At 34.1% G+C, this 17,369-nt stretch overlaps 1 protein-coding gene across 3 annotated transcripts; it reads right to left on the bottom strand.

The window, feature by feature from the left end:
• Window positions 1–12,229: 12,229 nt before the first annotated feature.
• Window positions 12,230–15,917, bottom strand: LOC145097262 (zinc finger (Ran-binding) family protein). 3 transcript variants are annotated; one of them, XM_079034802.1, is made up of 7 exons: window positions 15,558–15,917; window positions 14,823–15,176; window positions 14,703–14,733; window positions 14,546–14,619; window positions 14,296–14,471; window positions 13,111–13,191; window positions 12,230–12,675 (listed from the first exon to the last, which is right to left on the bottom strand). In XM_079034802.1, the coding sequence occupies exons 1-7, from the start codon at window positions 15,705–15,707 to the stop codon at window positions 12,627–12,629; spliced, it is 915 nt and encodes a 304-aa protein (XP_078890928.1). In that variant the 5' UTR covers window positions 15,708–15,917; the 3' UTR covers window positions 12,230–12,626. The 3 variants fall into 3 exon arrangements, with proteins under 3 accessions (XP_078890928.1, XP_078890927.1, XP_078890929.1); XM_079034801.1 differs by having other exon boundaries at window positions 14,823–15,211; window positions 15,558–15,914; XM_079034803.1 differs by lacking the exon at window positions 13,111–13,191 and having other exon boundaries at window positions 14,823–15,211.
• Between the last annotated feature and the right edge of the window lie 1,452 nt (window positions 15,918–17,369).

The raw sequence follows: 17,369 nt of genomic DNA on the forward strand, positions 1-17,369 counted from the left end.
GTAAGTGTAACACCTGTGTTTCTTGTCTTGTCATTAATGTTGATATAATAGTCTAGGTTAAACTTTGTAACCCGTTTTGAAATAAAAGAAGTGTATTATTTGATTATTATGTGTTTTGTGCTTAACTGTGTGACTTAATTGAATTAAGAATAAAAATAAGCGTCAAAATGAAATGTTAGATAAGCTCGATATCTATGGATAATGTTGTAGTAGTTTAAATAAGGTTTCCGAATATATAAATAATGCCGAAATCCGAGTTATAACGAAGAAGTTATGATCTGTCGAAGTTTCGCCACAGAACCGGCACGACGCTGAATGACGTAAAAAGTGAATTTACGTTAGAGCGATATTTAGCCCTAGTGATCTAAGAGAATGTTGTAGAGTTCGTTAAACCGAGAGTGTGCATAAAAAGAACGCCCAAATCTGACTTCGTATGAGGAAGTTATGATTTTTCGAAGTTTCAACTTAACAGTATGCAGCCCGAATACTCGATTTAAGACCAAGCGGTTTTTAGCCGAAACAATCTAAACAAGAATCGAAGATCTCGTTAATTGTAGTGAAACGATGAAAATATAGGCGAAAACGGACGTCGGATGAAGAAGTTATGAATTTATAACGGAGTTTTCTTGTCCCGGCCTACTAAAAATAAATAATAAAAATAAAGTCAAAATTAGCCGACGGAGTCTAAACGAAAGTTCTAGAGCGTAGTCTCACCTACGCGGGGATATAAAGAACGTCGAAAACGGAGTCCGTATGAGGAAGATATGAGATTTTGAAGTTTATTTAATAATTTCGGTATTTATTTTAAATTAAAAATATCCGATATTATCCAAAGGGGGGGAGTCAGCGACCCTATCCTCGTTATGCCCAGCGTAATTTCATTTACGCCCAGCGTAATTTGGGTTTCCAGCCCCCTATTTAGCCTGACCCACTCAGTTTTATTTGTATCACAGGTAGTGGCGTGAGGGCATAAGATGGATGAATCATCAAGTTGTTTTGTTTACAAGTCTGTATATGTATATATTTGTTGAATAACTTGTAATGCAATCGTTTATGCTTTATGGTCTGTATTGGAACATGACATCCCAAGTTTTGATTATATAATGAAAATGCATCTCTTGATGAAATGCTTTGATAAATATTATTTTATCATATTTTGTTTTTAGGAACAAATTCCACAACTCTTTTAAATCAAAAGGATTTACTCTGAAATTATTTTAAAAATCATAAATGAAATCGGTCTTTTCTGGCCGTGATTTTGGGGATTTCACAGTAAGTAGACCCCAAATTACTGAACAGTTATTTGAGATTATACTTTGATATGTTAGAACAACATGCTAGTATTAGGATAGGGATCTTCAGGAACTGTATGATAGAATTGTCTAATATATGGTGCTTTATCTCTTATAGAGTCCTCGGTTGATTTTTGTATGAATCTTTCGTGTGTGAACTGGCTATTGAGTGGATACACTAAGTCACATGCTGCATGGGTTAAATGATCTTAGGATAAGGGATTTGGTCCTGTTGCGCAGATCTTGTTTGATACCAACCGTTATGGGATTGAGTCTTTTAGCCTAAGATGGTTTAAATTGTCTGACATGTGATTATATTCAAGCAATAATTATCTAGCACCAATGGAGGGTCGTATGGCAGTTATTGGTAGGATGGGTTGTGTGGGGTCAGCTGGCCGGTCTCGAGATATGTACTTTTCCTTTAGGATGTGAGGATCTCGTATGTATATATGTTAGTATGTATTGTTAGGGTTGTTGTGATGATCCTTGAGACAAATATGGGTAGGTGTGGAAGGTAGTATGGGCCCGTACTATTGAAAGTACAGGACTCATACATATAACAAGGAAGTCACACCCCCTAGGGCTTTGTTGGGAGTTGGTTCCCCTATTACAATATGTGTGTTATCTGATATCTCCCTGGTATATTTTCAGTATGGTGTCGACGAGGCGATTTGAGGCTAAATCTGGGTCGGGATCGGGAGCTATCAGTCAGGCTGGGCCAGCTGTGTTTGAGGACAAGATCAGGGAGATCCTAATGGGTTTTGAGCATAGCAAACAATTTTTATGTGTGCATGCCACCGTAATTGAACATCTACGTTTTTTTCTAATTGAACATACAATAATGAACAATAAAGTATAAAGCCTAGATCTATGGATAATAATCGAAAATCACATAATAGGATTATAGAATTTCCCAATGTTAAACTATTGAACATTGTCACCTTTAGTCCCTTCAGTTTTAATTAATTCCTTTTAACTAAAAAAATTAATTCCAAATTAATTTATGATTAAATATTAATTAAACAATATGATTTCTAATTAATATATTATTTCCATAATCCATTAATAAATCATTTTTGATTTGTAATTAATTTATTAACCAAGTAATAAATTAATAAATCATTCTTCTCTTTAACAGTCGTCCTATTCAATTGCCAGGTTTGAAGGCAACCCAAAAGGACTGTGCTACTATCAATTCAAGATTATACCAATTATAGTTATGGGCTTAGACACCAAATCCAACAGTCTCCCACTTGGATAAGTCTAATAACTATAACTGCCAGCATAACTACCAAATTGTAGCTACTAAAAGTCGTTATCAAACTATAACCCAGTCAGTGACTTGTCCTAAGATAAGTGATCAAATATTCATCCGTTCTACAAGATACCGTATAGACATGACACATGGATTATAATCAATCTCATTATCCAAGTTTTGTTTCCCGATTTCTGATTTATGATGATTGATATCAAACTACTAATTGAACACATCAATTCAGTCTAGGCTTGGCCAAGAACTTTAGATGTCATTATCAAATCATTGAGGGGCCCACAGATATCGCGTTTCCCGTTAGGGAAAAATGAACGGATAAACTTCAGAGTATTCTTGCACTATTCACTCATCAAATCACGCACAACAATACGTTTTATAACATCAAGTTACTGATACATTTACGTATTATCAATGCACAACTTACTCGTAAACAACAACTCATATATCTCCATTTCAAGAATATAAGATATTAATGTAACAACCCATTGTTTCGAGTCAATGTAAGTCAAACTAAGTTAAATAAAAGTATAGACTACAACCATGTACAAGTGAATTCACCCCCATAACATTGTTACAATAAGAATTTGAATACCAAGAATACTTGTATATATAAGTTCATATAATCACACAATGGTTAAATTGAAACCCACGTTGATTTAAGTTGTTAAAAGTCGACAAAACTTACACTAGCTCAAAACAAAGATTTAATATTTAACTTAAAATCATAATATACTTTATGTATATATGGATTTTGGTCTAGAGTTAGGCTTGGCCGAAACACAGGCTTTTGGGAAAGCCTTGACCGAAAACACATTCTTTTGGGAAAGCCCTGACCGAAAACACATGCTTTTGGAAAGCCTTGGCCGCAAACCCTTTTCCCTTTGACTATTTGGCTGAAAACTCTTTCTTTATTGACCCTAAGACCGCAAACCCTTTACTCTTTGACTTTAAGACCGAAAACACTTCCTTTATGGAAGTGTAGGACCGAAAACCATCCATATATATATATATATATATATATATATATATGTGTGTGTGTGTGTGTGTGTGTGTGTGTGTGTGTGTTTAGCCGTGAACCCAATTCATTTCTCAATTTCCCAACCGTAAACACCCTCATTTTGCTCTCAAAAGTCATATAGAATCTTCATATCTTCAAGAGTTTTCTACCCAGATCATCATAATTCCACCTAGAACCCAATAACACTAAGAACAATCTTCAAATCTTCATAATTTCACCAAGAACACCAAGAACGCACCAAAAACCCCCGAAACTCACCGAAAACTACCCAAACCCACCGAAAATGCCTAGCACACTCCAAATAATTTTGTAAGTATTTCTTACATAATTAGGGTGTTGTCTAACACTTTAATTATTATTTAAATCATTATTTATTCTATTATTTAAATTCATATCTTATTAATTTAAATACGACGTCGGATATAATTATTTTTAGGATAACGCTATTCCCACGTACGCTAGCCTGAGGATCGTTTCTACAGTTTTGCTATCTGAATGCGAACATGCACTAGAGGTGAGTTCATACCCCTACGTTTTCACTATTCTTTAATGTTTTTAGGGGCACTATTTTTCAATGTTTTCAGTTCATTACAGAGCACATATTTAAACTATAATAGGTATAGTTTGTGAATCGCTACACTATTTTACTAACTCAAAAAAACCATACAAGAACATACATTTAAACTATAATAGGTATAGTTTGAGAATCACTACACTATTTTACAAGCTCAATAACACTATATGGATAACAAGCATATAAACTATAATAATTATAGTTTATGGGACACTACTCTACTTCACTAATTCAAGGATACTCTACTAAAATAATTATTTAAGTATAATTATTTTACATTACAAAGTACACTCCTACAAGGAAATACATACAGATTCAAGTACAAGAGAACCCTATAACACTACACGTAAACTAGTTAATACAAGGTTGTGAGACACTACTTCATTCTACCTATCAGGGTACATGTTCAAGTCCTATAAATTATAACCAGAGTCTCCTGGAGGGAGAGCGTGAATTTGTGTATAGATCTATACGGGACTGAGAATCCCGCACCTGAGATGCTTGCAACAGCTAGGCCAACAGGCCTGGGGTGACATATGTCATAACATTCTAACGCCTGAAGAACATCATAGAGGCCACTAGTCATTTTAGCATGGTTATATAAAACTCAAAATAGTATCAACTAAAATATTGTTTACGGGATTAACATTACTTCAATGGTTTTATTTTAAATAATGAAACTATAGTACACTATTTTACACCACAGCTAGTGGGTTCCAGGCATTCATACAAAAGGTTTTCATACAAACACTACTATGAAACACTACTTCCTTAATACAGAGTACACTAGTACAACATACAATTTAGGGAAACATTCATGATATGGTTTTATTCATTAATAAGACTACATTATACTATTACAAAGTACAGTATCAAGCATAGATTTTGGTATTAAGGCCTAAGACTACATTACATTAAGAAAATATTGGATTTTCTGGAGGAAGATACTAACGTTTTTCAAAGGACAAAGACAAGTTTTCCATCACAAAAACATATTTATTAACTCACAAACTTAAATGTTGATACACTTTCAAAATCACTTGTATTCTTAGGGAACCAATAGATAGGTACACTACAGGTTTTTGAGAAGACGGAGCATTCATGGTGTCTGTCTATAGTTTTTGCTATACATTTTGGTGTTATACAAACAATGTTACAAACTCAATGTAAACACTATATTATCAATGCAGTGGTTATTTTTACTTTGATTACTATTATTCAATTGTTGTGATACTATACATGATGTCCTCCACCCCCGAACGTTTCCGCCATCTCGGTTTGGGGGTGTGACAGATTGGTATCAGAGCATTGTTTGTAGTGAACTAAGTATATAAAACCATGTAAGATATACAATTATAAATAGAATGGGGCCGAAGTGCTCTGAAAATTAAGGGCTGGTGAACAGTTTTGGATTTTTTAATGTGCATATTTTTTCGTGAACAGAAAATTAAGGATTCCATCAAGTCTTGGCTGTTCAGAAAGTCGTTTTTTGTAATAATGTCAAATTTTTTCGACTCTTTCGGATTTTAAACTTCATTGTTTATATCATTTTGTTGCGGGGGAGCATAGTAATTATTTATCCATTCAAGATCATTCTCATGACCATTTGAAGGATTTATAATCACGTTTTTTATTATAAATCGGGGGAGAATTTGGTATGGCCATTTGAAATTGGATTTGTGACTTTTCAAATTTGAATATTTTTTATGAAGCTTGTGGTAGAATTATGAAGGTAGTTTTTACAGTAGCATCGAGTTCTTCTAAAGCTTTTACAGAGAAGTAGCCTTTACAGTAGCAGTTCTTCATCACTCTTCTAAGGCCTTGATATATCTCCGACTTCTAAGTATTTTCTCGATCAAGTGGCTTTACGAATCTTAAAATTTGGGTTGTTACATGATATTTTTTGATGGCTTATATCATTAGTTTATTTGAAGATCATTGTGACTTGGAGGGGGAGTTCTTCAAAGACAAGAAGTGATTTTTTGGTGGGTTTGGCTTTATTGAAGATCTTTGGGATTACATTAGAAACTGAAGTTTGAATACATTACTTCAGTGCTTGGTTTATATATATCCTAGAACCCGTTTTTGAAGACTATTGAAGAATCAAGATTCATGGATTGCTTTATATATTCCTCGCTGCGAGATCTTTTCTTATTTGCTAGATGCTTGTTTTGGATGTCGAAGCCTTGTCATCCATTCCATACTTTGAGGGAGAGATTGTAGTGTTCAAAGTACTCCATGGATTATGGCAATGGGCCCCTTGAAGAAGTGTAGGTTAAAAGTTCAATACTTGTCTTTTCCCTATAAATAGTAATGTATTATTCATAATTAGGGTTAAGAGTGAGGCAAAATGTAGCCACTATATTGTGAGGTTTCTTATGTAGAGCTAGATTCTTTAGTCTATTCTGAAAGTGTAATTTATTCCTCATGTTTTGAATAAATCGAGTGATCATTAAAAATATCTTCTTTATTATGTGTGTTCTTATTTTCTACATCTTGTTCATCAAATCACAATTAGGGTTTTATTCCTAACACTTTTCACCCAAATCCATACCAACTTCAAACAACCATAACTTCTTCGTTTCAACTTCGTTTTTGGCGATCTTTATAGGTACAGAAAGGTATTTGTCACACCCCAAAACCGAGAACGGCGGAATACGTTCTGGGGTGGAGGACGTCATGTACAGTATCATAACAATGCATAATAGTAAAAACAAGCGACAACAACCATTGCATTAATATGGTAATTGTAATAAATGTGTGTTCTGTACAGTTTGATAGACACCAAAAGTATAATGAAAAATAAATAGGAGTCTTGTATGCGCTCCGTCTTCTCAAAAACTGCATCTGTACCTGTCTAACGTCGACCTGAGAATACAAGTTATTTTGAAAACGGGTATCAGCATAAAGCTGGTGAGTTCATAAGATTTTAGTGTCATTGCTTGTATAAAAGTGTTTACAATCGTGTAATATGAAAGTTGTTATCAAGTTTGAAAATAGTGTGAATCTCTAGAAAATCCTATATTTTCTAATAAAAGTAGTCTTTTACCAAGACTTGGTTACTTGTAAGTTTGATCCTTTGAGTATGTAAAAGTTTTTCCCAATTAGACTCATAATTATAAAAATATAATTTGGACTTCATTTGAACAAAGTAAATGGGAAAATATTGTATTACTCCAGCAGTGTTACTGCCAACTGGATAGTAAATAATCACAGACTCTAGGTAGTGATATGTATTTAATACACCTCAGGGAGTCTACTTTACCTTTAATTCGTAATTTGTTAGTTTAGGGTTCCGAATGTGTATGTAACCATGCGGATAGGCGATTGAATGTATCATGATCCTCCAGGTCATATGTAATGTGGTAGCATGTTATCATCCCTAGGCCTAGTCGGCTCGGACTGTAGCTAGCAGTCGGGATGTGTGAGTGACCGCCATGTATAGATCTATACACGTAGAGCCCGCTCTCCCTCCAGGAGACTAAGGTTACACGGTGAGGACGCAGTAAAGTGTCGTATAGAGAGATAGTGTCTCACATTTTGTTTTAGTGTGTTCTCTTGTATTAGTGTATAGTGTGCTTCTCAGTATAATGTATCTAATGTTTCTTTGTATAGCATATAGTATTCATCATGTATAGTACTTAACATGTAGTGACTCATAATAGCACTAACCGTGATAAGTATCATAGTAATAGTAGTGAGGAGTGGTAAATCTTAACTATACCTATTATAGTTAACTGGCATGTTACAGTCATTCTTGGATACTCATAAGTATTGAACTGAGTGAAGGTATTCATATCCAACACAAATACATACAATATATAACTCAGAATTCAACGACAGTCGGACGGATAACAATTTACCCTAAGACCCCAATCAAACAAGAACAGGAAATAAGGCGAGCTATCGATCCTAAGTCCTTCAAGTCTTACTTATATAAATATATTGGTGTGGATATATATTTTAGAAACATAATAAGTTTTAAAAGAATTTTGAAAATAGTTTTTATAACACATTATCATGAAAATGAATTTGAAACATTGAAAGCAGTTTTGATGGCAAAATGGTTAAAAGTATACATATCCTTTATGATTGTAAGCTACAAATCACATGTGATTGATACTATAAATTATTGGATTCAACTTGTATTCCCTCCATAAAAGCATTTAAAAACATTTGAAAGGTTGATTAAGGGGTATGAACTCACCTGCAGCGAGTGGATCGGATGGAAGTGTTGGTTGAGTGCTTGGTGTCAAGTGAAGACTTGAACACACTTTATGACCCTAGTAACATATGAAGACATATGTTTACATATAATTAGTGATTAAGACACTAATTAAACACGTATAGACATCCTAATGCGAAGAAAATGCTTTGGTCAAGTGCTAGGAGGTTATTGGGTTGAAAGGAAGGAGTGTAAGGCCTCACTATGGAGTTTACTCCTCAAATACCCACCTTAGGTGAGTTTGCGGTTGAGGGACCAATTCCCCCATGATTTTATGGCCGTAAACTCATGGGAGGAGTGTATTTGTGTGCTTAAGGGTCTCTTACATCACTAGGAAGGGTTCTAAGGTTAAATCCAAGGCTTGTGAAGGGATTAGGGTTCAAAAGGGGTACTCCCTTAGAGTTTGCGGTCCTTGGACCACTCCTTGGGAGTTTACGGTCGTAAACACTAGGGTTTACGGCCATAAACCCTTGGGCAGAACATTTCCTTTGTATTTTGTGGTCCTAGGCTCATTCATACAAGTTTCTAGTCCATTAAACATGCTAAGGAAGGAGTTAGGGACACCAAAACACCCTTTATGGTGTTTACGGTTTTGGTGTTTACGGTTCATGAATGTTCATGGAACGTAAACTCATGTTTACTCCCTTAAAGGCATGATTTTGGGTTTCTAATTTCATGAACGCAAGTTTCCAAGTCAAAGATGAGCATTAGAAAGGTTTTGGAGGGATTTTGGGGCTTCAAAACCCCCTTATAGGAGTTTACGGTTTTGGGAGGTGTTCCCCAACCATAAAGTCTAGTTTTTAAGGTATTTGGGTGGTTAAATCCCTAATTTGCATGAACACAAAGCAAAACAACAAGCTAGGAATGATTACTTACGGATTTGGAGCTTGAATGGGGTGTTTCTTGGCCAAAACTCACTTGTAGAGAGAGAGAGAGAGTAGAGAGAGAAAGCTTCTAGGAGTGAGAAAAGGTTCAAGTGAAAGCCACTCAACCCTTATATAGGGCTTGAGTTGGCGGCCAGGTGGGGATCCACCTCATACCGACGTTAAACGGAGTTTAAAAATTTTACCCGATTAAATGGTCGTAACCCGGCTTAGTCGTAAACTAAAATTTTTCCACAAATAAACTCGAGGGTGTTACACGTGTTTTTATTTCGTTTCAACACTTATGAAATAAAATAAAAACATTAATTTATTTGCCTAACCCAAATGTTAATGAAAAAAATAATAATAAAATATATTTATTAACGGAAATGGGTTACGGTGATGGAATAAATTTCAGGTTGTCACAGTATTGAAGTGCCCCACACTTCTATCTAGTTAATTTTTGTTTGACACATGTCGAACTAAAAACCATAATCCATACAAGAAGCCTAACATATAACGTTTCTCATTTTACCCATTAGCTCCAAAACACAAACCAAGGGCTTAGATCACATAACTAATATTATTAACATCCAATAGAGTCTAAACCATATTCCCTTGAAGTCCCACACCTTTACTTGATCCATTTATTGTCCGAAATCCCGAAATAAGAAACTTCTCAAAACAGGATGTTAAACATTGACTTTGCAAATCCACATAACTCTCGTAATTAAAACAGATCGCAAGTTGATAATGAGTGGTTTGGTATCGAATGGTTGATAACCAATGGATGGATGTCGATTTTGGATAACAAGTGGTTGAATAGGTGCTCGCAATCGTAACGAATGTTGTGATCTATTTTGCAACGAGGATGATCGACTTATGTTACATGTTTTTGCATCGAAATTGTTTTGGCGAATAAGATAACAATTTTTCACATATTGTCCCTAATTTCAGCCTAATTACAGTTTATACCCCAAAAACTAAAATCTTTCCAAATTTTGGAGATTTTTCTCAAGATATCAAAGTTGTCATTTCTACAATACATTTTCCAGCAATATGAACAGATTTTGTTCATTTTTCAAGTAAAAGTAGTCTGGGAAGTCAAGATTTCGTAAATTGTCATATTTTGCGTGTTTTCTGGATTTGAAGCTTTGAGTTTTTGTCACATATCGAGGGGGAGTATTTCATTGAAAAATCCATAATGATCACTTTCTCATTCCCTTTTGGAGGTTTTATAATCATGTTTCGATTATAAATAGGGGAGAGATTTCGATATGGGTATTCGAAAGTTTTTTGGATATTCATTTTCGTAGTGAATAATATTTTATGATTAAAGACCGATGTGACTTTGAGGGGGAGTTATTAGTGATTATGAAGTGATTCGGATTTTATTTTCCGAAGTAGGTTTTTATGTAGGGTTTGGACTTCTTGTAGACTTTTGGGATGTGCTTTTATGCTCAATGAAGGGCAATTATGCTTGGAGTTTTGGATATCAAGGACCCAAATTGCCTCATGGACTTTTATGCTCAAGATTCTTGTTGCTTTGGATTGGAATGTCTCAAATCCTAGGACTCGGATTAGAAGGCTATTGCAGATTTGATGATCACTTCTACATTTTTGTCACGCTTAAGGTCTTATTGGATTATTATATATTAATAAATATTATTTATAAATGTATAATATTTATATGTTAATAAATATTATTTTATTGGATTATTAATTTCTTTTAGTTAGTTTTTTTATTCTTTTTTATTGGATTATTTATTTATTTATTTATTTATTTATTTTGACAACATCACCATCATCCTAATATTTTTAAAAAAATTCATCTATCCTACCACAATCGGACATAAACTAGGTCAAGAATCACATGTTGAGTTATAAAAAATAAATTGAAATTGCTAGAAAGAATAACAATGTAACATCAACTTGAAAATAAAAAAAATTAAAAATTAAAAAATAAAAAAAACAACTTAATCGACATTATGTTTTGATTTTTACATGATTATTGTGTAACTTTGATTTTGTATGACAATTTGTACGTTGTTAAAATTATTTAGCAACTTCATCTAAAACAGTATAGAACAGCAGGTTAATATTGTCATTTTTCATTATTCACCAAAGTCAATCAGATATACAATCAAACAATATGGTTTTTTTCTCAGTCAGAAAACTTTCCCATACAACACTTTCCCATACAGAAACTATTAAACTAGACATAAATCGATTATGAAGCTAATATATAATTATTTTTATGCATTTTTCTGCCTTTTTTTAAAGAAATAGCCATTAGATTGGAAAACACCCGTCAATTCTTGTCATTGTGATCAATGGCCATTATTATTATTACTTTTTTTTAACGTCAAACTATCCTCCTTCTAATCTAATCCTAAACATCACATATGTCTCCTAGTGATACTTGAACTCATGACCTCTCATTTGAGATAATTACTCCTTACCGCTTTGCCAACAATAATCCTAAACACCATGGCACCTGGACACAAGCAACCCTAAACACCATGGCACCAAGGATGACAACAGTGGCCACCTGGACACAAGCAAGTCTCATGACACCCATAATTTTTCAAAGTGTGATGTAGACGTTTCTTTCTGCCATAAGACACTAGAAATTATATTTAAAATTACAAACCAAAGATCAAAAAAAAAAAAACAATAAAATAAAAAATAAAAAATAAAACTTCAACTGATTCTTTGACGTGCGACTAGTATACTTTCTAATAACAAAAAACGAGTCGTCACGTAGGAAAATACACGATGCTGTATACCAAAATATAGAAATAAAAATGAATATGGCAACCGTCACTTCTATCTTTAATTAAAAACATAAATACGTATGGCAGACTTGTTAAAAAGGAGCATGTCCTCTCTGTGGCTTCTTTAGGCGTCCTGATGGAATTAGTAAGTACCACATTTTGTTGTAAAGATTCTTTTAGTAAATATTTATCTATATATAAAAAAGAGAATCAAAGACTTGTTTATAAATTACCAAATAAATAAAAACAATCAAGTTTTAATTACATACACTCTCCTTCACGTGTTCAAAAAGTCTACATACAAGGAAACAAACCACTCATCAAGATCAAACCACCCATTACCATAATCTTCTACTACAATATTTCAAAATGGTATTTTGTGTATATGATTAGATGCAAAAACAAATAGCAATGCACTTTCATTTATTTGTTCATTTATAACAACCCTTCTCATTTTTTTCCCAATTACATCATTTTTATATTTTTATTTGATTTTTCAAAGTACAATGTCATAATATGAGAAAATAAAAGTAGGATGTTGTAATAAACAAATATATAAAAGTACATTCTTGTTTCCTGCATTTAACCCTTTTTTCCATGGTGACTAAGCAACACCAACTGAGAGACTAGGTCCTTCTCTTTGTGTGTTACACCTACAAACACAAGTTGAAAATCATTAATTGATTTGTAGATTAAAATCAACGATATTACTTTTTTTAGGGTTATATACTTATATATGCAAGAAATAGAAAACCATTTATAGCAATGTCATCCATATACAAATCAACTTTTATTGCTACAATTGGGTAGATTTTTTAAAATACAATATCCTAATATAAAAAATAAATGAAAATATAACGCTATGACTAGATAAAAAAAAATTATGTTCAAAAAAGAAATAAACTTAAAAAACAAATGCTATAGTTCGATAGGTTTTTAAAAGTACTCTGTTGATATATATATATATATATATATATATATATATATATATATATATATATATATATGAATTACAATGTTGTAATAAACAAATAAATAAAATATGTTGCTATTTATTGCATTTAGATTTTTTTTTACTATAAACTTACTTATTGCATTTGGAGCGAGATGCATAATTGTGATTGTGACAATTAGTGCACATCCAATCCCCATCACGCCATTGCTTTGCCCTGGTAATTTTCGACATATAAAATGTTGGAATTATTCTTGAAGTAAGGCTATTTTTTTTTTCTTGTTTTTGTTGTTTGAATAAACGATGTGTAAAAAATATTTAGAACAGTGAAAACACACATGAGGAAATGGAAGGGAAAAAATAAATGAGGGTGAATTTGTAAAAGGTTACTTTGAGGTTTTCATTTTTCTATATTTTTTTTTCACATGTTTAATGAAATATTTATAAAAGTTCAGAAATGTTGTAACTAAATAAAAAATAACTTTTTTGATAGATTTATAAAGATTTAAATACAAAATCGTGGAAAATTTTGTAACAATTAAAAATATATTAGTTTAAAAGAATAAAAAGTACACAATTTTAAAATTTGTAGGACCTATAAGGATTAAATTATGTTTGTGATACTAAATAACGCTGATGTGGGGCAACAAAATTTCATATCTTAAAATATATTTTACTTCATCACAATCTAACAAACACAACAACATTTCATACACAAAAAAGCATAAATACTATCTCAAAAGCTTCTAATACAACCAAACAATTTATTGATAATTGATTAAAATAGTAACTACTTCATGTGTTTTTCCTGAGATACATAATTCGAATATGTAAGCTTTAAGCATAAAATATAGTTATGGTTTTTACTTTTTACGTTTAACATAAAGCTTTAATCAAACTTGATGCAAAAATAACAATTAATGCATTCTTTCTTTTTCGGAGTGTTTCTAACTTTGGGGTGAAAAATAATTGCCTTTTATTAGCTTAGTTTGTATGCATTTCTCTCCTTATTCTTTATCCTTAGAAATGTCTACTTTCAATACAAATTAGAATGTTACACCTCATGAAAAATAATGCTTTAGGGGTCGTCTGATAGTTGCTGACTGAGTTAGTGCTGATTAAGTTAGAACTTCTGACTGAGTCCACATCTGGACTGAGTCCAACATTTTAGAGGGTGTATCAAACATGCCAACTAAATATTTTGGACTCAAACAAGATAAAACACACGTATATAGGGCTCCCTCTCCCTCCCTCACACACAAACAGAGTGAATTAAATGCATTTAAAAATAAAAAAGAATCAATAAGAATTACTAAATTACCCTTTCCCAGGTAGTGTTGTGGCCATTGTTACCATTTGAGGTGTTTGTAAGCTAAGTTGCAGTGGATAGACACCATCTCCCTGATTGGTCACAAAATTCGCCATCTGGCTAGATGATGAATATGAGGAACTCGGTAACTGACTAAGTATTGGATACGAATGTTGCATTTCAAATCTCTGCATATTCAAAAACATTACAAACTCAAATTCTTCCAATCCTATTTAAGAAAGTTGTTATAATCACAAATCACCTGTCCAGCATTCAATCGTTTGTTATCCCAATCTTGAACAAGTTCTTCAGATGCTAACCTTTTTGTTCCCAAAGCTTCATAAAGATAATTAGGGTTTAGTTTCCATTGTTGTTAGTGTGAGAATGAATAAAGAATGAAGTTAAGTTATTATTATTACCTGGTGGCATTGAAGCATTACATTTTTTACACTACAAATCAAAAGAATGAAAGAACCAAAATCAGATGCACAATAACAACAATATACAAACATATAGAATCAAACTCATAACTACAATACCTGAGCTCTAGAAGCATAATTGTGAAAACCACATGCACATATCCAATCACCATTACGCCACCCTTTCTGGACCATAACCTGGGTGGCTTGGTTGATATATGGAAGTGGATTAGGGGTATTATGGGAATTACCAATACCATTAACAGTAGCACCCAAATGGGTTGGCCATGTGATAGCTGCTTGAAGGCTAAATTTGTCATTTCCTCCTGCTAGAAGCCAGTTAGGGTTCAGAGGTAGACCTCCATTGGCAAGCAATCCTATGTTGAATCTGTGGTCTTGTACTCCTTGTGGGAAGTAAGGCATTGCGTGTGCTGGAAGAGCTGCTACCTCCTTTGGTTCTCCACATTTTTTGCACTTTTCTCGAGAGGCATAATTGTTGTTAGTGCAACCTAATTTGATCGATTGGAATTTGCACAACACACACCACACACCAGGAAGAATCCAAGAATACGCACGCGAACCACAGCCCAAAATGTACACATACACAAAAACACAAACTACATAACCTGAACTCGATGATGGAAGGTTTCTAATCTAGATAGAAAAACGAATTTGAAGATTGAAGAAAAGTGGTTGATTATCTAGACTCCATACTCATGAGATTCAGTTAAAAAAAATTTCGGATTATCGTGAAACCGTCTCGATCGCAAACAAATTGCAAAAGTGAAACGAAAAACAGAGAATTACATCGCTATAGATGGATCAACACACACTAAGTCGTGAAAGGAAACATACCAGTACAGATCCAATCGCCGATACGAGGGAGCCATTTTGAATCGGCATGGGATTTGGGGTCGACGAGGAGTCGGGGCTGTTTGCACCGATTACAGAACGATCTGAATGCATAATTTCTGTTCCCACAGCCATTGCACTCCCAATCTCCATCTCTACCTTCGCCGCCTCCCATTCTCAATCTCAACTAAAGGTTTATCTATGTACCTCGTTCCAAATAAACTGTATGTACAGCGCTGCCGTCAATCTCCGGAAAGAGTGTGAGTTGTCACCGGCGGATGATGGTCGGAGAGAGTCGTATTCCTAGAGACTAGGGTTTTATCATCTCCGAGTATTACAGAAATTTCAGTTTTTAAGAGTAAACTGTTTTGTAAGTTAAGTTTTGGGAAAATGTAAAAAAATTTGCATTTGTTTTAAAAGGTCACCTTTTTTTAACATGTTAAATTGTTGATACAATATTTTAGCTGTTTTTTTAAGTTGCCAACCTCATTTGTCATTTTAGCTGTTTTTTTAAGTTGCCAACCTCATTTGTCATTTTACATGGCAAAATATACTCACTTTACTAATATAAGGTGCTTATGTGGCATCCATGTGTATTAATATTCCAATATAATTTTATTCTTCTTTAAAACAAAATTATGTATATATTGTTAAATAATATTAATTTCATATTGATTTAGTTCAAAATCAAACCTCACCCGGAATTCAAAGTCATTTGGAAGTCCAAACTCTCTGACAATCCGAAGATGGTTAAGCCCTAGTTGTCTAATGTTCGATGGCATTAGGAGCTTTCTTAATCTGGTGACAGCATGGTCAATTTGGTCGATGAGAGCTTCGTTTTCTTGTTGGATTTGAATTAGGTTTTTTCCTATAAGTCTGAAATAAAGGATTCTTTGAACTAGGTGTTCAAAAACAACAAAAATGTGTAGGAATTTGAGAATGAAACGACTTGCTTCAAATTGTTTGAAGTCGAGTCTACATGAGAGGTTGTCTAAACAAGCAGAAGAAACCATGAAGTGCGTTGAGATAGGATGAGTTCTTGAACTTTAAGGACTTTGCATATTTTTTTTCTCGATTTCCATGTAGTTATCGTATCCATGATATTGAACTCGTTGTTTGTAGGGTATTGAGGTTGATTGTGAAAAATCAAACCATCGGTGAGCGCGACCACATTTCTACAACTATGAATGCAGAATAGGGTGGTGCAAATGGTTTAGCATGAGGATGGACACATTTCGTCATGAAACTTCCTCCAAAACCTAGAAGTGAACCGCACATCCCTGTCTGAAATCACAGAAACTGGCACACCGTGTCGCGCCACTACCTCTCGGATATAGATGTCGGCCAACTTCTCGGCCGAGATGCTCTCCTGAATCGGAATAAAATGGGCGCTCTTGGTCAATCGATCGACGATGACCTAGATCGAATCCACTCCCTGCGCGGTCCTCGGAAGCTTAGTGACAAAATCCATCATGATGTCTTCTTATTTCCATAGCGGAATATCCAACGGCTGCATCTTGCCGTGAGGTCTCTGATGCTCGGCCTTGACCTTCCTGCAGGTCAAGCACCGCTCTACGTACCATGCCACATCCCGCTTCATGCAGGGCCACCAATAGTCCAGAAGAAGATCCTTATACATCTTCGTCGCCCCGGGGTGAATGGAGAATCGAGATTTGTGCGCCTTTTCCATCAATACCTGGCGCACACCCCCATGATACGGGACCCACACCATACGGTGCAGAGTCAACAACCCCCGACTGTCATAGTCAAAAGAGGAAACCTGACCGACAATCCGCTCGCTCTTCCGATGTTCCT

This window comes from Lactuca serriola, chromosome 4 (assembly GCF_051521515.1).
Source record: "Lactuca serriola cultivar US96UC23 chromosome 4, Lser_US96UC23_V15, whole genome shotgun sequence".
In the NCBI taxonomy this organism is placed as follows: domain Eukaryota; kingdom Viridiplantae; phylum Streptophyta; class Magnoliopsida; order Asterales; family Asteraceae; genus Lactuca; species Lactuca serriola.